Here is a 21,249-nt window from a genome sequence, read left to right on the forward strand (position 1 = left end):
GTGTTTTGCAAACAGGGATTTAGCTCCCTGACCTGTAACAGGAGACCTCCTGGGGCCGCTCAGCTCAGCCAGGGAGAAGGCCAGGAATGCGGAGCAGGCTGAGCGGACAATGCAGCTGCAAGCTGGAACTGCCTCCGTGGCCGCGGGAAAACCACGGGCTGCGCCATCCAACCGTGGGGGCGTGTGGCTTCCCCGAAGCCTGCAGGGAAAGCTGGACCCTACTGGAAGGAGACAGGATGGACCGTGCCTCTCTCCTCTGCGCCCAGCACCCTCCTGCCCTCACCCCACTGGGGCTGGAGGCAAGGCCTGTTCTCCCCGTGACTGGGGAGAGCAGCCAGGGCACCCCAGCCCCAACCTGGCGCTAACCTAACTCCTTCCATGACCTCCAGCCTCGTGTTTTCTCATCTGCCCAGCCAGACCGTTTCTTCCCGGCCTGCCTCACAGAAGTGTTTAAAGATCAACTGTGCTTAGAAAGAAACAATCCGCTTTGAAAACAGGAAGGGGGTGGAGGCGAGCCCAAGGCGTCATTACCTCTCTCTCCCCTCTTCCCGACGGCACAGGGGACCTCCCGGCAAACAAGAGCCAGGCTGTAATCACGCAGGGGCCTTTGTGCCCGCACTCCAGACAGCAAGTGGGAATATGAAACATCCTACATTTACCAGCGAAGTCGGGCCCTGCCTCACTTACTCAAGGAACTTCGACCTTTGGGCAGAACACTGGAATTTACTACCACAGCGGAGGCTGGGAGAAGCCTCTCATTTAGTGTTCTGAGTAGGCGTTCAAACCCACACTGGGAGCCCACAGGTGAGCGAGCCAGGACACACGGACATCACAGAAGGAACAGCAGAGGTTCCACACATAAACGCTTTCCCTCCGGCCCTGAAAAACACCCACGCGCCATGCAGAGGCTTGGGGACAATCCAAAGGTGACTCCGGGTTCCCAAATGTCATCCTTTTGTGAATCCGCAGGACTATTCACTCACTGAGTCTCCCCTGGAGCTCACCTACCTTTTGAGAAGTCTCAGTTGCCCACAAAGAGCTTCTCAAAGTTATTTCTCTATAAAGAGGGACCTCTCTTTCAAAGGTAGCTCACCTTGGGGAGACTTTCTGAGCTTTCCTGAAGGCCCCGCCTCAATACCACGCCTCTCACAGACACTCCCAGGGGAGGCTTCTGAATTCCGACATTTGTTTCTCAAAGATTTACTGGGGCACATTTCTGAAGCATCCCCTCAGGGAACTCACATGGGTCCCCTTAATCTTTGAGGTAAATGACCCCTGTCAAGTAGTTTATGTGTTTTTGTGTCCCATCCACAGAATGAGCCAGTCAGGCCCTGTGCATGGTGAGGAGGCTGACAGGGAAGGAGGGAGGGCAGTGTGGGCCCCCACCTGAGAGCAGGCAGGCTCTCAAATCTAACCACAAGTGGGTGTCCAGGGCATCTTTATGGCAAAGCCATGTGAGAGATGCCATCTCTTCATCCGGACCCAGTCACATGGCTCTTCCCTAAAACTATGCCGCAAGGGTCCAAGGACAGTTAGATGCCTTTCTGTCCAACTGCCCAGGTGTTTCCAACAAACCCCATCTGTTCGTCCCTTGATTCTTGTACCATGCTCAATCCTCAAACTGATCGATCCCTCTCTTCCCAAAGCAGGGTCGGCCACACTCTCACGTCTATCTGGGCACCATCCCGATAAGGCACGTTCCGAGGCTCAGAGAGTAACTCGAAGCAGCATTGCCCCCACTTACTCCGTGCTCTGGTAGACTCCCACTGAGATGTTGAGCCCCTCCAGCTCTTCCTTAAGCATCTGCAGATCTGAGTTCACAAAGCTCAGTTCCAGGCGCACCTGCTCCCGTACCTTGTGGTTCGTAGCTGCTCTGTTGGAAAAGTAGGGGGAGAAAAGTGCCTTCAGCCAGGTTGCCCAGTTGCCAGGGGAACAGACCTCCCAGGCCCCATAAGGAAGTTTGGAGGGTTCACTTGCAGATGTGAGGGCCAGAGGTGACCAGATGTCTCTGAGATGCCCGCACCTGGCCCATCTTGAGCCACGCCTGCCAGTAAATGCACTTGGGACGTGGCTGATAGACTAAGCTACCAGACATAAATCTTAAGACATCCCTGCAGAGAATCAGCTTTGAGAAGAGAAAAGAGACCTGCTTCCAGCCACCCAAAAAAGACCATAAATTATCCCCTTGAAAGGAAATGGATAAGAAAACAAAGAAGGAGGGGGCGCCTGGGTGGCACAGCGGTTAAGCATCTGCCTTCGGCTCAGGGCGTGATCCCAGCGTTCTGGGATCGAGCCCCACATCAGGCTCCTCCGCTATGAGCCTGCTTCTTCCTCTCCCACTCCCCCTGCTTGTGTTCCCTCTCTCACTGGCTGTCTCTATCTCTGTCAAATAAATAAATAAAATCTGTAAAAAAAAAAAAAAAAAAAAGAAAAAGAAAAAGAAAACAGAGAAGGAGGTAACGCTCCCCAGCTCATTCTAAGAGGTCTAGTCTAACCCTGACCCAGACTAGAGGAAGACATCACAAGAAAGTAAAACAATAAACCGACATCCTTCATGAATATATACGCAAAAATCCTCAACAAAATATTAACAAGCCGAACCTAGCCACATTTAACAAGGATTATATACCACAACCAAGTGGGACTTATCCCAGGATTGCAAAGTTGGTTTAATACCTGAAAATCAATTATTGTAACATACTGTATTACTAGGATATAGGATAAAAAAACACATGGTCCTCTCAATAGATACAAAAGAAGTATGGGATAAAGTCCAACACAGATTCATGATAAAAATTCTCAACAAACTGGGAACAAACAAGAATTTACAAAACTTGATAAAACGCACCTACAAAAACCCAAAGCTAACATCATACTAGTGGTGAAAGCCATGCTTCTCCATTATGATCAGGAACAAGACAATGACATCTGCTTTTGCCACTTCTAATCACGACTGTACTAGAACTTCGAACCAGTGACAATAGGTAAACAAAGAAATTAAAGGCATCTGGATTGGAAAGGAAGGAATCTTTATTCATAGATGACATAATCTTGTATGTAGAAAATCCCCAGGCATTCACAAAACACATACTAGCACTAATACACTCAGTAAGGGCACAGGATACAATTCAATATGTAAGAATCAATTTTATCTCCACTACCAGCAATGAGCGCTCTTAAGATGAAATTAAGAAAACAATTTCATCCACAATAGCATCAAAAAAGAGTAAAATATTTTGAAATAAATTTAGCAAAAGAAGGGTAAGACTCGTACACTGAAGACTACAAAACACTGCATATTAAATGGCGAGACAGTCCATGTTCACGGACTGGAAGATTCACTATTGTCAAGGTGTCAATTCTCCCTAATTCATCTATCAATCCAATGCAGTTCCGGTCAAAATCCCAGTGAGCTTTTCAGTAGAAATTCACAAACTGATCCTAAAATTTGTATGGAAATGCAAAGCACCTAGAAGCCAAATAGTTTTGAAAAAGAACAAAGTTGGAGGATTTATGCTATTGGATTTTAAAACTTACCACAGATCCACAGCAATCAAGATAATGTAGTATTGATGTAAGGACAGGCAACGGAACAGAACAGAATCCAGAAATAAATCCTTACATTTACAGTCAATTGATTTGCATAAAGGTGACAAGACATTTCAAAGAAGGAAAGACAGTCTTTTCAACAGTGTCCCCAGGATCACCCCCACATTCAGTGATCCACTAGGAGGGCTCACAGGATTCATAACATAGTTGTACTCATGGCCCTGATTTATTACAGCAAAAGGGAAAGGTACATGGGGTGAGGTCTGGAGGACACCAGGCACAGGCTGCAAAGAGTCCTCTTTGCACACCTGACGTGCTAAACTCCTCCAGTAGTGTTCTGACAACACGTGTGAAATGCTATCCACTCAGGAAGCCCATTCGAGCCATGGTGCCCTAGGTTTTTACTGGGGACTGGTCAGATGGGCACTTGTGTCTAGCATGTTCCACAATTCCAGACCCCCTAGAAGGAAAGCAGGTGCTCAGCATTTATAAACCATACTGTTTGTGCAAACAGTTCAGGCACAGTGAGCCCCTCTTACCAGTTCTGGAAACGGCGGAGACTATCCTGAAATTAAGTTTCCAGACACTAGCCAAGGGCTAACCTTGCAAGCGGGCTTTCTAAGGATAGCTGTCTCAGGTCTGCTCTGATAACTCTTTTCTGCACAATCCACAAAAAATAAACCTCAATCTAAATCTCATCCCATACATAAATATTAAGTCAAAATGGATCAGAGATGGGGGCACCTGGGTGGCTCAGTCTGTTGAGCGTCTGCCTTTGGCTCAGGGCGTGATCTCAGGGTCCTGGGATGGAGCCCTGTGTCCGGCTCCCTGCTCAGGAGGGCGTCTGCTTCTCCCTCTCCCTCTGCACCCCCTCTGCCCTGCTCATGCTCGTTCACTCTCTCTCTCTCAAATGAATAAATAAAATCTTTTAAAAAATGGACCACAGACTTCAATGTAAGAGCTAAAACTCTACCACGTCTAGAAGAAAATATAGAAGAAAATCTTCATGACCTTGGGCTGGGCGAAGTGTTCTTTGCTATACACCAAAAGCACAATCCATGAAAGAAGAAATCAAACTGAATTCTGTCAAATTTAAAAACTTCTGTGATTCAGGGGCGCCTGGGTGGCACAGCGGTTAAGCGTCTGCCTTCGGCTCAGGGCGTGATCCCGGCGTTGTGCCCCACATCAGGCTCTTCCGCTATGAGCCTGCTTCTTCCTCTCCCATTCCCCCTGCTTGTGTTCCCTCTCTCGCTGGCTGTCTCTCTCTCTGTCGAATGAATAAATAAAATCTTAAAAAAAAAAAAAAAGAAAAAAGAAAACTTCTGTGATTCAGAAGACATCATAAAAGGAAAAAAAAAAGAAAACACAAGCCACAGCCTGGGAGAAAAATATTTGCAGATTATATATCTGATAGAGAATTTGTATCTAGAATATATAAAGAGTTCTGTTAATTAAATAATAAAAAGACATACAATTTTTTTTAACGGGCAAAAGATTTTTTTTAAATTGAGATGTAACCGAATACAACATTATATTAGTTTCAGGTATAAAACATAATGATTCCATATTTATATATATTGCAAAATGATCATCACTATAAATCTAGTTAACATTCACCACCACAGTTACAGAGCTTTTTCTTGTGATAAAACCTTTTAAGATTTACTCTCTTAGCAACTTTAAAATATGCCATACGGTGTTACTAACTATAGTCACCATGCTGTACATTAAATCCCCATGACTGTTTTATTTTATAACTGAAAGTTTGTGCCTCTTGACCCCTTTTACCTATTTCACCCATCTCCCAATCCCCAACTCTGGCAAGCATCCATCTGTTCTCTTATCTATGAGCTTTTTTTTTTAAATAAAGATTCCACATATAAATGGGATCATGCGGTATTTCTGTTTCTGTTTGACTTAGTTCACTTAGCACATGCCCTCGAGGTCCATGTTGTCACGAATGGCAAGATTTCATGCTTCTTTATGGCCAAATAGCATTACACTGTATATACACACCATCTTCTTTATCCGTTCATCCACTGATGAACACTTAGGTTGTTTTCCGTATCTTGGCTGTTATAAATAATACTTCAATGAACATGGGGGTGCATACATTTTTGAGTTAATTTTTTGTTTTCCTCGGATAAAGACCCAGAAGTGGAATCGCTGGATCACATGGTAGTTCTAATTTTAGTTCTTTTACGGGAACTCCATACTGTTTTCCATAGTGGCTGCACCAATTTACATTCCCACGAACAGTGCGCGAGGGTTCCCTTTTCTCCAGTCCTCATGAACACTTGTTATTTCTTCTCTTTTTGATAACAGCCCTTCTAACAGGTGTGAGGTTTCACTGTGGTTTCGATTTGCCGTTCCCTGCTGATGAGTGATGTTGGGCATCTTTTCATGTGTCTGTTGGCCATCTTATATCTTCTTTGGAAAAATGTCTATTCAGATCCTCTGCCCATTTTTTAATCAGATCGTTTTTGTGTTACTGAATTGTATGAGTTCTCTATATACTTTGGATATGAACCCTTTCTCAGATAGGTGATTTACAAATATTTTCTCCCATTCAATAGGCTGCCTTTTCATTTTGTTGCTGGTCCTTGCTGTGCAGTTTTGTAGTCTGATGTAATCCCAGGTGTTTATTTTTTGCTTTTGTTGGTTTTACTTCTGGTGTCAAATCCAAAAAATCCTCACCACAATCAATGTCCAGGGGCTTACCCCCTATGTTTTCTTCTAGGACTTCTATGGTTTCAGGTCTTATACTCAAGTCTCTAATTCATTTTGAGTTAATTTTTGTGTATCATGTAAGACAGTGGTCCAGCTTCATCTTTTGCACATGGCTGTGCAGTTTCCCCGTCACTAAGAGACTATCCTTTCTCCATTGTACATTCTTGGCTCCTCTGTATTCAGTTAATTGACCATATATGCATGGGTTTATTTCTGCACTCTCTATTCTGTTTCACTCATCTATGTGTCTGTTTTTATGCCAATACGATACTGTTTTGATTACTATAGCTGTGTAATATAGTTTGAAATCCAGAAGCGTGATACCTCCAGCTTTGTTCCAGATTGCTTTGATTATTCAGACTCTTTTGTGGTTCTGTGGGAATTTTATTTTATTTATTTTATTTTTAAAGATATTTTATTTTTAAAGATTTTATTTATGAGAGAGAGAGAGAGAGGGAGGGAGCGCACAAGCCAGGGGAGGGGTAAAGGGAGAAGCAGGCTCCTCACCAAGCAAGGAGCCCAATGTGGGACTCGATCCCTGGGCCCTGGGATCACGACCTGAGCTGACAGCAGACGCTTACCCAACTGAGCCACCCAGGCAACCCTCCATGGAAATTTTAGAATTGTTTTATCTATTCTTAAAAAGTGCTGTTGGAATTTTGATAGGGATTGTACTGAATTTGTAGATTGCTTTGGCTGTATGGACATTTGAACGATATTAATTCTTCCAATTCATGAGCATAGGATATTTTTACATTTATTTGTGCCTTCAATGTCTTTCAATTGTTTCCAGCGTACAGGTCTTTCACCTCTTTTGTTAAATTTATTCTTAGGTATTTTATTATTTTTGATGCAATTGTAAATGGCAATATTAATTTCTCTTTCTGATAATTCCTTATTGGTGTATAGAAATACGACATATTCCTGTATATTGATTGTATATCCTGCAACTTTCTGAATTAATGAAATGGACAAAGACTTGAATAGACATTTTACTAAAGAATATGTATGAATGTCTGGGGCACCTGGGTGGCACAGCGGTTAAGCGTCTGCCTTCGGCTCAGGGCGTGATCCCGGCGTTCTGGGATCGAGCCCCACATCAGGCTCCTCCACTATGAGCCTGCTTCTTCCTCTCCCACTCCCCCTGCTTGTGTTCCCTCTCTCGCTGGCTGTCTCTATCTCTGTCAAATAAATAAATAAAAATCTTTTAAAAATAAATAAATAAAAATAAAATAAATAAAAAATAAAAAAAAAGAATTTATATGAATGTCTAACAAGCACACAAAAAGGTGCTGCATGTCTTGAATCAGTATAGGGAAATACAATTTAAAACCATAATGAGGTATCAATACACAGCTAGATGACTGTAATAAAAAAGAAACAATAACAAGTGTTGAGGAGGATGTAGAGAAACTGGAACTCTCACACACTGCTGAATGTAAATGACACAGCCCTTTGGAAAACAGCTGAGTAGTTTCTAAAAATGTGAAATATCTGGGCCACCTGGGTGGCTCTCTTGGTTAAGCATCCGGCTCTTGATTTTGGCTTAGGTCATGATCTCAGGGTCATGAGATCGAGCCCTGCATTGGGCTCCATGCTCAGCAGAGAGTCTGCATGCGGATTCTCCCTCTCTGTCTTCCTGCCATTCACTCTCTCTCTCCCTTTCTCTCTCTCAAATAAATAAATAAATCTTTTTAAAAAATAAAAATGTTACATGTAAACTTACCATATAACCAAGTAGTCCACTCCTAGGAATCTATGTAAGAAAAATGGAAACTTACATCCCAACAAAGATGTGTATGTGATGTTTATAGTAGCATTACTCATAATAGCCAAAAAGTGGGGGAAATCCAGACATCCATTAACTGGCAAATTGGGTAAGTAAAATGAGATATATTCCCAGAATGGAATGGTGTAAAGCAATATGGAGCCATGAACTTTACCCAAGTCCTCAAAGCAGAAGTTTGGACACCTGCTGGAAGACTTTACAGGTGCTCCCTCACTTTATGGATTAGGAATCATCGCAAAGTAACAGTGGCAATAATAACCAAGTCCTGGGCCAGGCCTTGCAGGGCACATGCCCATGAACCATCGCAGCAAGTCCTCAGGCATTCCTCGGACCAGCTACTAGAACTTTCTCCTTTCACGGATGAGGACACCTGAGGTTCCTCAGCCAAGAGCTCCAGCCAGCCGGAGAAATGGTACCTCATCACCTTCCCCTTGCCAGCTGATGAAAATCCAGCCACCTGTCACAGGCTCACTTTGCTCACTGCCTGTCCACCTTTCCCCCAGAAAGCAAAATGCTAAACCACTTCCCCTGCAGTCTGCCCTCTGCACTGGGGCTCTCCCTGCCTTGCCACATACTTGAGCTCATCAATTTCTCCCCATGATGTGTTTATATGTATTCTCTCCCTTTTCTCTCTCTCCTGCCCATCACTGAACCCTTCTCCTTGACCTACAAACTTATGCCACGCCTTCTCAGAAAAAGCCACGCCTGACCCTGGCTGCAAATAGGATGTCACTTGCCCTTTTACTACTGAGTACGTCTCTACGTGCACATCTGGGCTTCCCGGGAGGGCAATGAGATATTGGAAGCTCCGTCTGGTGAATATCACTGGTTTGGGGATTTTGGTGGGAGGGGGGAAGCATGACTACCAGCACGAAATACATTTTATATCACACCACAGTATACACATACATACATACCCCTAAAACAAAAGTCGCACAAACCAAACTTTGCCACACATACAATACATGTCAATATATTTGAGTCTATTCTAATGGCTTATTTTTTTAAGAGAGTAATATTTGCAGGCGTCTCAGTCGGTTAAGCATCTGCCTTCCGCTCAGGTCATGATCCCGGAGTCCAGGGATCGAGTCCCACATCAGGCTCCCCGCTCAGCGGGGAGTCTCCCTCTGCCTCTCACCCTGCTTGTGCTCTCTCTCGCTCACTCTCTCTCTCAAATAAATAAAATCTTAAAAAATAAATAAATAAAGCTATCAATTTAAATAAATAAATAAATAAATAAATAAATAAATAAATAAATAAATAAAATATTCACAACTCTCCAGTTCTGATTCTCTGACACCAACTGGGTGCCCAGCAATTCAATTCAATTCAATTCCCACAGGTTAAAGGCTCAACACCCCAAGACTGCCCCCATGTCAAGTGCCAGTCACAAGGTTGGGTAGGGGAGGGCCACCTGTACTTGGGAACAACCAGCTACAAATCAAGGGTTCCCCCAACACCCTTTTCTGATAACTTGCCAGAATGACTCAGAACACTCAGGAAAACACTCTACTTAAATGTCCTGTGGTTTATTTTAAAGGACACAACTTCAGGGCAGTCAGATGAAATAGAGCCCACAGGCTAAGGAAGAGTAAGCAGCCTCCATATTCTCCCCAGGCACACCCCCCGCCCCCAGCACCTTGATGTGTTCACCAACCTGGAAATTCCCAAACCTCATTGTGAGGGGTTGTATGGAGGTTTGTGTGGGCACAACTGATTAAATCACTGGCCACTGGCAACTGAACTCAATCTTCAGCCCCCTTCCCCACCCCGGAAGTCCAGGGGTGGCACTCTAAATTCCAATCCTCTCACCAGGTTTGGTCTTCCCAGTTAAAAGCCCCATTCTGAAGGCCCTGTCCCCTCATTAGCACACAGAAGGCAGGAGGTTCCAAGGGCTCTAGGAGCTCTGTGCCCGGAACCAAGCACAGAGTCTTTATTTATTTTTAATTAGGCTCTGTGCCCAACGTGGGGATCGAACTCACAACCCCGAGATTGAGTCCCACACTCTACCACCTGAGCCAGCCAGGCACCCCTCCAAATATTTATTTTTTATGAAACCACAGCAACCCCATGGACTGATTTCATACACACCACGGGGCACAATCTGCCGCTTGTAAAACCTGTACCACAGAGATGTTTCTGAGGATGGGACTGTTTCACTAGTGATCCACACTAGTGAACACAAGGACACAAGGAAAGAAACTGGGGGAAGCTTCTTCTTTGCAATTTGTTTGCCTTTGGCTGAATCAAAGGGTCTGAAATGTGTTCCGAGTCCCAGTCCCTTCTTCGTACTGCCTGTCAGGAAGCCCCGAGACAAACTGTGGCCCATGTCTAACAAAGGATACAGAAGTTATAATGGAGAACAAGACCTTTGCCTTCTATTTCTTTCTCTTTCTCCTGGAAATTGGCATTGTCTTTTCCACATGGTGGGGGCTCAGCACATTTTAGCTGATGTCAGAACAAATGGCAGAATAAAGACCACTCCCTAGAAGCCACGGCAGGGGTGGGGGTGGGGGGGAACTGGTTCTCTGCAACAGAGTGGACCCAACTTAAATATAACAATTTACACCCTAAGACCCTTGCCCGAATGTCTGCGGAAGCTTCCAAATAGGCCAACTTGATTTTCCCACCTCTATATACTGATCTGCTACTTCTCTTCCCTCTTGACTGGGCAATCTGAGATTTAGGATTTGCAACAAATCAACGAGCTACTCTTTGGACATGGACCCCTGGGTGGGTCACTCTGGACAACATTGTGGCCGGGGCGGGGGGGGGGGGGGGCGGGGATCAGGGTCAGTCTCCACAATGCTAACCTTTGGGTACAATGACGAGTGGGAAACCAACCGTCGAGTGTGAGCGGCTTCTAGTACAGAGAATGATTTTTCACGGATTCACTGGTGGGAGGGGCTTCTCAAAGAAGGTCAATCAATGATGATGTATGTGAATATGATGTATGTGCCCAGGTTAGGGGAACAGCCCGGGGTAACATATAAAAATAGAATCAGCCGGCTCGAATTAGGAATTAAAACCAGAGCCTCAGTCTGCACCTAGGCTGCCCTTCCAGATGACAACAAATCGCTTCTACGGGCCTCCTTGGAAGATGGTCTTTTTCTCACCTTCCCCTTGGTTGCAAACCTCCTCTGAGAACCTTATGGCCCAATAACTGATGTTACAGCCAAAAGAGTCCTTAAGGCCAACTGGGATGAGGCCAAAGAGCGTTTCGGCCCGGAGTCTCCAACCTAGGTTCTCCATGGCCTCCCTCTGGCCTGAACCTCCAAGGAAAGGCCTCTTCCCTTGGGTTTTTCATAAAGAGCGTGCAGCACTTGCAAAAGTCAAGAATGAGAAGGCGTCCCACTGACTCTCTTCAAGTGATCAACCCAACAAGCGTGCACGGGAACAGAAGGCCACATTCAATTATCTCCTGAGGGTACCGACTACATCCACGCATGCTTTCCCTGAATTTGGAGCTGCTGAGGCCTTTTCCACCTTAAGAATTAGCTCCTACATGATAACAGCGTGTTTCTTTGCTCCAAGTCCAAAATTTCTTTAAGGTCCCATGTTTTGTCTTAAAGATGCAGGTGAATTTCGAATGTTGACCCATATAACTCCATTTGCTTTAGTGTAATTTTTTTCTCCCAAGTCTTTCAGTAAAATTGTAACGCCCTCCCCGCCCCCCGCCCCAACCCTCACCAGGAACAGGCATGTTGAAAAGCACCAAAGAGTTGCACCAACTTCAGAGACCTTACTGGAACAGTTTGACCTTAATCCATCTGACCCCAAATCCTGCAAATACCACCTGGTGGCCTCCGGTGGCCTCCTGTGGCCACCCAGCGAGGGCAGCAGATCAGCTGGTCTGGCAGGACATCTGCTCCCAGTGTAGCCAGTGTAGGAAGGGAGGCCTCAGGGCTGCTGTGAGCCCCAAAGGCCAAGGGGCTCACACACCGCACGGCACAGACACACACCAGCCACCCTCAGAACTGATGGTGTGAGCAGCCACTAACCTCAAGTCACTCTCCTTACAGCTGACGCTACCCCTGGTCACCTCCTGCCCAGAGTTTCATGACCCTCCAGAGCACAGGTTACAAACTGGAGGTCAAAGGGGGCTCGTTTACTTGGTCCTAATGGTGTTATATTTCCCCCCATTGAACGATGCACCAATATTTAAAATTCAACTATTAGATGGTTCAAAAAAAAAGAAAAAAAAGGAGAGAAAAAGGTCAGATCTTTATCTTCTGCAAAAAACAAAAACAAAAATAAAAATCCGCAGATCTAGCAACCCTAGTCCTCCCCTCCACACAAGGCACACTGCAGGTGGCCCCTCCAGAGAGAGCATGTGCTCTGTACTTCGCCACTGTCCCCACCACTCCCTAATGCCTCACAGCACCAGGCCCAGCCCCTCCAGTCTTTCCCGAGCCCACCCAGCCCCTGTAAGCCTCAGAGTGGGCTAGCCCTGCTCTAGCCCAAAAGGTACCGGTACAAGAGGGGAACCTGAGCCCAAAGATGTTAAATGGCCTACCCTTACGCAAAGGCCCAGTTAGTTAAAATGGAATGACGTGGCACCATGCTTTAAATTTCACAAAGACCATCTCTGTTTCAGAGAAACAGCATCATGTTTCCATCCCAGCTTTACTCAAGGGAGGGCAGGGTGATAGAAAAAGAGAGAGGATATTGTCCTTGCTTAGCCTGGAAAAGTACATTTAAGATATCTGCTCTCTTCCCAGTCAAACTCCAGGAAGCTCATGGACTCTTGGTGGATCCGGCTCAGAGGAGGAAAAGACCTTGAGAGGGTACAAAGCCTGGCTCCTCTCAGCACGTGCCCAGCCCCCCACCAATGCAGGTAAGCACTGGGACCCCTGCATTCCTGCATTTGGGGGGACATCCTCCCAAATATTCTTTTTTTTTTTTTTAAGATATTTATTTATGTGAGAAAGAAAAAGAGAGTGTGAGTGAGGAGGGGCAGAGGGAGAGGGAGGGAGAATCTGAAGCAGACTCCACACTGAGTGCAGAAGTGGGGCTCGATCCCACGACCGCGAGACCCTGACCTGAGCTGAAACCAAGCGTGGGACGCTGAACCGACTGAGCCACCCAGGCGCCCCCCAAACGCTCTATCTTTATTTGAGGGCCGTGGAGGGACATCTGAGAACCTGAAAGCAGACAGGCGCACAGACAGGACAGCGGGGCCCAATTCATGACAGAAACTACCCCTTGGCGGCAGGGACAGCCAACTAATCGGCCACCTGGCGACAACCACGGAGCCAAAGCCGGACCTGGCTGAACGCCTTATTTGTTTTCGGGAAACCGTTGGTGCTGCCGGAGTCAGATTAATAAATACCCTTAGGGCTCTCTCTCACAACACTCTCCAGAAAGGGCCACTTTGAACTTTGAGGTCACTGCGAAAATCATTAACAACCCCACCCTACCCCCACGCTGCCAGCTCGGCAACCGCCAACCCGACAATGAGCTTGAACCACCGGGCCTCGGAGGCGGGTCGCTGCTGTCACTGAGAGAGCAAGACAGACGAAACCACCGCTGGTTCCCACCTTAGAAACGCCAAGGCCCCCGCTCAGAAAGGGCCTTCCTGACTGGCCTGTTTCTAAGGCTCCGCCACGAGGTCACATTTCCCTTTCAGCGACACCCTAGAAAACATCACCTCTGACATGACCGGACTTGTCTGCTGTGTATTAAGCTCCCCACCCCAAGAGATCAAGCAACGTGAAAGCAGGGCCTGCAGCCTTCTCCTCTTGCATCTCAAACACGGCCCTCCACGTCCTAGGCGCTCAAGAAATTCATTTACGGGGTGAATGAACAGCCCAATCCCCTGCCGTCAGCTCCCGGGTAGCCACAGAGTCAAGGCTGCCCGCCTGCCCCCTTAGCTGCATCAAAGTATCAGCCCAAACCGGCCACCACAAATCACACATGGGAAGAAGGGGGATGGGGGGGCACACCTGCAGCCGTCCCAGCTCGGCAACCTCGGCTGGCCCAGGGCCGCCGCTCCCGAAATCGGGGGGCCTCTCCCAAGCTACACCGGCTGCATGAGGTCCACTGCACTGTGGACCTGACCGTCCCTAGCTCCAGCCTTCTCCAGGGACAAGGACACCGCCAGACCTTTTAAAAGGTGAAATGTTGTGGGGCGTCAGGCTGGCTCGGGCGGCGGAGTGTATGACTCTCGATCTCAGGGTTGTTGAGTCCGAGCCCCACGCTGGGTGTAGAGATTACTTAAAAATAAATAAGTAAATAAACTTTAAAAAAAAGGGGGGGGTGAAATGTCATAATGGCTTCATAGTCTCCTCCAGTCACACAACCTGGCCTCTACTCTGTTACAAAAGTAGCTGGAGGAGAGGTTTCCAGAACTCTGGCCACGCTAGGACTTGTGTTCTCTGCTAGCCCACGTGTATCAATGCCCACACAAGGCACAGCACTGGGGTCTCTGCGCTGGTGGTAGGTTTAGGTGGTTGGTGATCTTTCCTTCCGGGCCTTTGCAGGATCGCACAATAAAAATGAGTAAAACGAATAAAAGTAATTCATGCACTTCATAAAAGGACATCCAAACACGGGAGGGAGTGACATGACCAGGAGAGTCACCTCCACCTCCATCCCTGGTCTTGCTCCCAAGAGCTGACTCTAACAGCTTCTTTCTTCGTCTTTTCTGGAAAAAGTCTATGCGTGCACAAAAGCAAACACACCAGTCCTTTACAACACACGCGCAGGGCATGCTCTCCTCCATCTTCCTGTTCCCCCACTTAGTATCTCAGACACTTTTCCTAGGGAGCACACCGAAGGATTCAGAACTGAGTTCACCCTCAGTTTAGGACCAGAAACCCTCCTCCTGTCCTTACTGGCTGCTCAGGGGAGCGGCCCCTGTGGAGGCACCGATCGAGCTCCTGGGACTATCTATGGCCATCAGAGTATCGCAGCTCTGTTACGAACACCTGGTTCAGTGTATTTGCTTTTCCCAACAGTCTCTGAACAGCCTCTGGGCTCTCACAGGCCTCCAACGGTACAGCTGACCCATCGGGAACACCCAAAATCCATATCCTGTCAGGTTCCGGGTTCCCGGCCAAGTTTCCAGGTTCCAGGCCCCTGCGAGTGCCCCACGTCCTTTCTGAGGCTGCAGGAGGCATCTGTCTTGCTTGGCCGGGCAGCACCCAGTGCAGAAGATGGCATGGGGCTGATGAGTTAGCCCCGAACTCTGAAGGAAGAAGAAAGGCTGCGCTCTTTACGAACAAGAGGAAGCTGGCACACTGTCCGGCGAGGCACTGAAGGGTGTGGGGAGGGCTTACAGCTGCCTATGACACAGGTAAAGCTTCACTGAGTTCAATGCTTGGTAAGTAACCATTTTCCCACCAGAGCCCCAAGGCCATAGGGCTGTACTGGGGCCTCTCCTCAGAGGGATGGACACTGGCAATAGAAATGTCCCATTCCCTCGGGGCGCCTGGGTGGCACAGCGGTTAAGCGTCTGCCTTCGGCTCAGGGCGTGATCCTGGCGTTATGGGATCGAGCCCCACATCAGGCTCCTCCGCTATGAGCCTGCTTCTTCCTCTCCCACTCCCCCTGCTTGTGTTCCCTCTCTCGCTGGCTGTCTCTATCCTGTTGAATAAATAAATAAAATCTTTAAAAAAAAAAAAAAGAAATGTCCCATTCCCTGCCTCCTGCTGTCCTCTCCTTTATAGAGCCAACAAACAGTTACCAAGCAGTGATTCTAGACCAGGCATAGTTTCTCCACTAGGCAATAGGGAAAACAGACAGGCACATCCCATAGAAAGCAGGGAAAACAAACAGAAATGTGATCGTTGGCTTCCCCCATCCCCAATCACACAGTCTGGGTAAAATACTTATCTTGAACATAATCAAGCTCAGGCAAGGAAGGGCTTGCTCCAGGTGCCAGCAACAAGGAGGGGACCCCAAAGTTAAAAAAAAAACCAAAAACCCGAGAGTTAGAGAGGAAGCTGGGCAGGCCTGAGAGCTTTGGGATGGACAGGCCCCAGGAGAGGCTGGCTCCCCACCAAGGCAGTGGAGCCAGCAGTCACTCACTTCAGAAGGTTTTCTGCTCCTGTTCTCATCCGCACGGCTTTCAGGATCTGCTGGTTCAAGGCAGCCCTCTGATTCTGCAGTCTGCTCCGGCCAGTTTGTGCAAGGGGATTGCAACCCTAAGGGAAAATGAGAGAGGACCGTTTAGAGGTCAGCCACTCTAAACATGACGACAAAGTTGAGCATAACAGGAATGTTTTTTAAAAGCGAACCTATTCTAAAAATAAAAGTAACATCAAAACGGGAAATACATAAAATATCGAAAAGTATCAAAAGAAAGCAAAAGTCACTCGTTACATCACCAACTCCGAAACAGCCACTGTAGGTTATTTTTCATATTAGTGCAGTGTGGGGACCAGCCCCAGGTTCAGATTCACTAAAACTCACAGGACTCGGCATATAATTACACTCACAGCTGTATGACAGCAACTTCGTAAGGACACAGAGCTGGATCGCGGGAGGGAAAGACACAGATAGATGCTAGAGCAATCCACAGGCAGGCTCCCTTATGCTTTCCCCCCTCCCATGAGGGGTCACACAGAGTATATCCTTCCCCCAGCAACAAAAATGCAACAAGGTGTGTATGATGTCACCACCCAGGTTGGCCCATTAGAAAATCAACACCCAGGGGCTGTATTGGGGACTGATCACAAAGGCACCCCCACCTAGCACATACCTAAATTCTAGACTCCCAGGAGGAAAGCAGATATTCCTCCTAAACCACGTGGTCTGTGCCATCGGTCTAGGGGAGGTGAGCCAACCTTATCAGTTAGGGGATGGAGGGAACACTTCAAGAGCCAGGTTCCCAGATGCCAGGGAGGGGCCAACGTTTGCAAGCAGGCCTTCCCAAGAACAGCAGCCTCAGGCCTGCTACGTTAACCCTTTTGTGCGCAGTGGCACGTACAGTGTATCATAATTTCTCACATAATACTCTAGCATGAAACTTTCCTTTATTATGAAATGTTTCTCAAAACCATGATTTTTAGGGGCGCATGGGTGGCTCAGTCGTTAAGCGTGTGCCTTCAGCTCAGTGCGTGATCCCAGAGCCCTGGGATAGAGCCCCACATCAGGCTCCTCTGCTGGGAGCCTGCTTCTTCCTCTCCCACTCCCCCTGCTTGTGTTCCCTCACTCGCTGGCTGTTTCTCTCTCTGTGTCAAATAAATAAATAAAATCTTTGTAAAAACGAAAAACAAAAAACCATGATTTTAATGATTGCATAATATAGCTTTAAAAAAAAAAAGATTTACCATTTCCTTACAGTTGGACATTTAGATTGCTTCCAAAGTATCTATTATATATAATTATTTGATGCATATTTGGAAGCATGAATCTTTATAAACCTCTACTTTTTTCTTTAAGGTCTATGTCTAGGGCAGACGTACAGCCCTAGAAACTTCTTTAAGAGCTCCAGTGCAGGGGCACCTGGGTGGCTCAGTCGGTGAAGCGACTGTCTCCAGCTTGGGTCACGATCCCAGGGTCCTGGGATGGAGTTCCACATCGGGCTCTCTGCTTAGTGGGGAGCCTGCTTCTCCCTCCTCCTCTGCCTGCCACTCCCCCTGCTTGTACTCTCTCTTTCACTCTCTAATAAATAAATCATATTAAAAAAAAAAAAAAAAAAAGACCTCCAGTGCACCACCCTAAATACCCTCCAAGAAAGGTACCTCCTATGCCCTGTCCCCTCTCCCCCTTAGCCTTAGGCAACCACAAATCTACTTTCTGTCTGTACAGATTTGCTTTTTCTGGACATTTCCATACAAATGGATTATACAAAATATGGTCTTTGGGGATGGGCTTCCTTGACTTAGCATGATTTTTCAAGGTTTATCCATCTTGGAGCATGTATCAGCACTATAATCCTTTTTGCCCCATTATAAGAATGTACCACATTAATTTATCCATTCATCAGCTGATGGGCATTTGGGGGTATTTTCACTTTTTGGCCATTATGAATAGGGCTGCTTATCTGTGTACACATTTTTATGTGGATGTTTTTGTGCTTTCCTTTCTCTTGGCTATATATCGAAGAGTGGGGCTGTTGTCGTGCCATAGGGTTAATCCTGGGTCTCACCATTTGAGGAGCTGTCAAACTGTTTTCCAAAGTGACTATACGATTTTACATTCCCACCAACACAATCTGAGGGTTCCAATTTATCCATATCCTCAACAATACTAGTTATTATTATTTTTTTTTAATAGACAATCTAGTGTGTGTGAGATCTCATTACGGTTTGGACTTGCATTTCCCTGATGGTTAATGATGTTTAACATCTTTTCATGTGCTTATTGCCCTTTGTGTATCTTCCTTGGGAAAATATCGATTCAGATACTGGCCCATTTTAAACCCAGTCGTCTATTTTTGAATTTTAAGTATTATTTTTATTTATTTTAGAGAAAGAGAGTGGGGGCGAGGAGCAGAGGGAGAGAGAAACCCAAGGAGACTCTGCTGAACGCGGATTTTGACCCTGAGATCACGAGCTGAGCCAAAACCAAGAGTCAACACTTAACCAACTGTGCCACTCGGGCATCCCTTGAAAAGTATTTTTAATCTTTGTGGAGTTGATATGCAAAAACAGGTATCCTGTTCTCCCAGTTTGCATTTATTATTTGTAAACTTTTTTTTCATATATTATTGATCACATGAATTTCTTTTTCAGTGAATCGTCTTGCGTTGTCTGTTCATTATTTCCCAGGGTATTTGGACTGCAGTGTTTCATTCTGAAAAGTTTAAGATCAGAATAAAAGTTTCATTTTAACCTACTAGTATGCTTCCCACCCTGGCAGGTAAAAAGCCCTGGGATCTGAGTGAGGGCTCCAATCCTTTGTGAAGCTTATCTTTAGATTCTGCCCACTGAGGGGGGCTGAGGTTACACCCCAGGGGGGCTGGTGGGCAACACTCTGTTTAGAGATGCCCCTTCTCTGCAGCTGTGTCCCTGCCATTCAGCTCTGCCCCACCTCTGCCCCAGCCATGGCCGTGGCCTCCACCCCAAGGAGGGAGAAGTTATTCAGAGCCCTATTCTTCTCAGGGATTCCCCTATCAGTGGCCTTTGGACCAGTGGGTCAGAAACAAGTCACGTTCCTCCTTCCACAAAGATTTCTCATTCTAACTTGCCGACAGGTCACCACCCACCTGCCCCCAGGCAGCACCCCCAAGTTCAAATTACACATATATTCAGAATCTGAGTTGGAATGGTCTTACAGCTAACATCTTTCAAACCATCCAATGATCTCTGATTTAAAATACAAATCAGGAAACTATCTTTTTGCAGATAGAAGATTGACATGTCTTTTAATGTGTAGCTAATTAAATATTAAAGTTCTAAAATAATGGCCCTCCTCTTTCCTTGACGCTTTCCAAAATTACTATGAAGGGATAGTCTGATCTGACTCAAAATCACATGGTTCACCCAAGAAGTGTTTCATTTTATAGACAGGCTTTCATAACGAATTCCTTTATGTACATTCCCAGAGCTAAGATAAGCAGCCATTCCAGCTCACGGATAAGAACTTTTTCCTGCTCCTATACTTTACCCAACTTCTGGCTGGCCCACAGATGCCGCGTCAAATTTCTAGATAAGACAGAGGAATGCTCAGGATTAGATATGACTGAGTAATTGGAACCAAAACGACATTACTTCTTACTGACAGGTAGGAATGCTGGGCCAGCTGGAAACACTAGGAACCCATAGGACTACGTGGAAGCTTCTGGGAGCCCTATGAGGCCCATCTGGGCAAGACTGCTGTGAAGACCCCCTGGCATCTCCAGACGCTGCTAGATGTCCACTGGCCCCTGCCAGTTGTTCTCTGCTGGGGGGGACCCACAGTCCTCACCCATGCCTTCCTTCTTGGTGGGTTCACAACAGGATGTCAAGCGATTGCAAACTGGAGGGGTTGTGCCAGGGCCCCAGGCAGCACCTGTCACACCTGCTTAGCCTGGGAACTGGGAACAGTGGCAGGGAGGGCAGGAGCAGGACTAAGCCCACATCCCCGCTTGCTGCCATTATAAGGTGAGCCGTGAAGCAGCCAGCAGCAGGAATACGGGGGGATGACGGGACAGCTCAACTGCAACCCGCAGACACTTCTCCCGGGCTTCCCGGCTGAGGGCTGCCCAGCATCACTGAGCATCCTTTGGGCACAGTGACCTGGTCCCACTCCACCCTTGACAGTCAAGGGCGGTAACTCGACACTCCCCCATTTCCTTTCCAAGAAGAACACTGACCTCATGCCTAGTCAATAGGAAACTGAAGGCCCCTGGCCCCTGAGATTGACTCAGAGTGAGCACGTGACACAGGATAATCAGAACCTATCAGGAAGACATCTTCATTTTTCCCCACTGGCCTTTACATCAGTGGGGAGTGTCTCCCCAGAAATGAAAACCAATCCTGGGGGAACACAGCTGAGAAATTGTTAGTAGCAGCATTTGAGCCCTAGATCAAGCCAGACCTGAAACCATTCCTCTGGACTGCTCAGTTACAGGACCCAATGCATTCCCTTTCTTGCCCAAGCTACTTTTTAAATTGAGGTATAAATTACACGTAATAAAACACACAGATTTTAGATACACAATTCAATGAGTTTGGACAAATGTTAAACCTCTGTAACCACTACTCCAATCAAAAAGAACATTTTCGTCACCCCCCTCCCAGGCCACCAATACTCTGGTTTCTATCACCACAGACTTTTGCTTGTTCTAGACCTTCAGATAAATGGAATCTATAGTATATACTCTTCTGTGTCTGGCTTAGAGCTCAATATTATGCTTTGAGACTCGTCCCTATGGTTGCACTCATCAGTGGTCTGCTCTTTTTCATTGCTAGAATTCCAGTGTAGGGATGTGCCACAGCGTGCTTATGTGTCATTTTGGATTGGATTTTTCTGGCATCTGCAACTAATTCTTTCGAGTCCTCATTAGAATAAATTCACCTCCAGTGAAAATGCCCTTTGTCAACACCCCCCTTGCATGCCCTCTGCGCCTAGTCATATTGCTCAGCTGGGAAACAAGTATTTAAAAGCCATACCCAGGGGTGCCTGGGTGGCGCAGTCGTTAAGTGTCTGCCTTCAGCTCAGGGCGTGATCCCGGCGTTCTCGGATCAAGCCCCACATCGGGCTCCTCCGCTAGGAGCCTGCTTCTTCCTCTCCCACTCTCCCTGCTTGTG

General features: G+C 46.8%; 1 protein-coding gene across 1 annotated transcript in view; it reads right to left on the reverse strand.

Annotated features, from left to right (window-relative positions):
* The window catches only part of RHPN2 (rhophilin Rho GTPase binding protein 2), a 57,578-nt gene that overhangs the window by 29,068 nt on the left and 7,261 nt on the right, over positions 1–21,249 (reverse strand). The window contains exons 2-3 of the mRNA XM_026484289.4: positions 16,100–16,215; positions 1,745–1,873 (exon numbers count right to left, since the gene is read on the reverse strand). Coding sequence (XP_026340074.2) covers positions 1,745–1,873; positions 16,100–16,215 — 245 coding nt within the window. The remainder of the gene's footprint in view (positions 1–1,744; positions 1,874–16,099; positions 16,216–21,249) is intronic.

This window comes from Ursus arctos, unplaced genomic scaffold (assembly GCF_023065955.2).
Source record: "Ursus arctos isolate Adak ecotype North America unplaced genomic scaffold, UrsArc2.0 scaffold_19, whole genome shotgun sequence".
Taxonomy (NCBI): Eukaryota; Metazoa; Chordata; class Mammalia; order Carnivora; family Ursidae; genus Ursus; species Ursus arctos.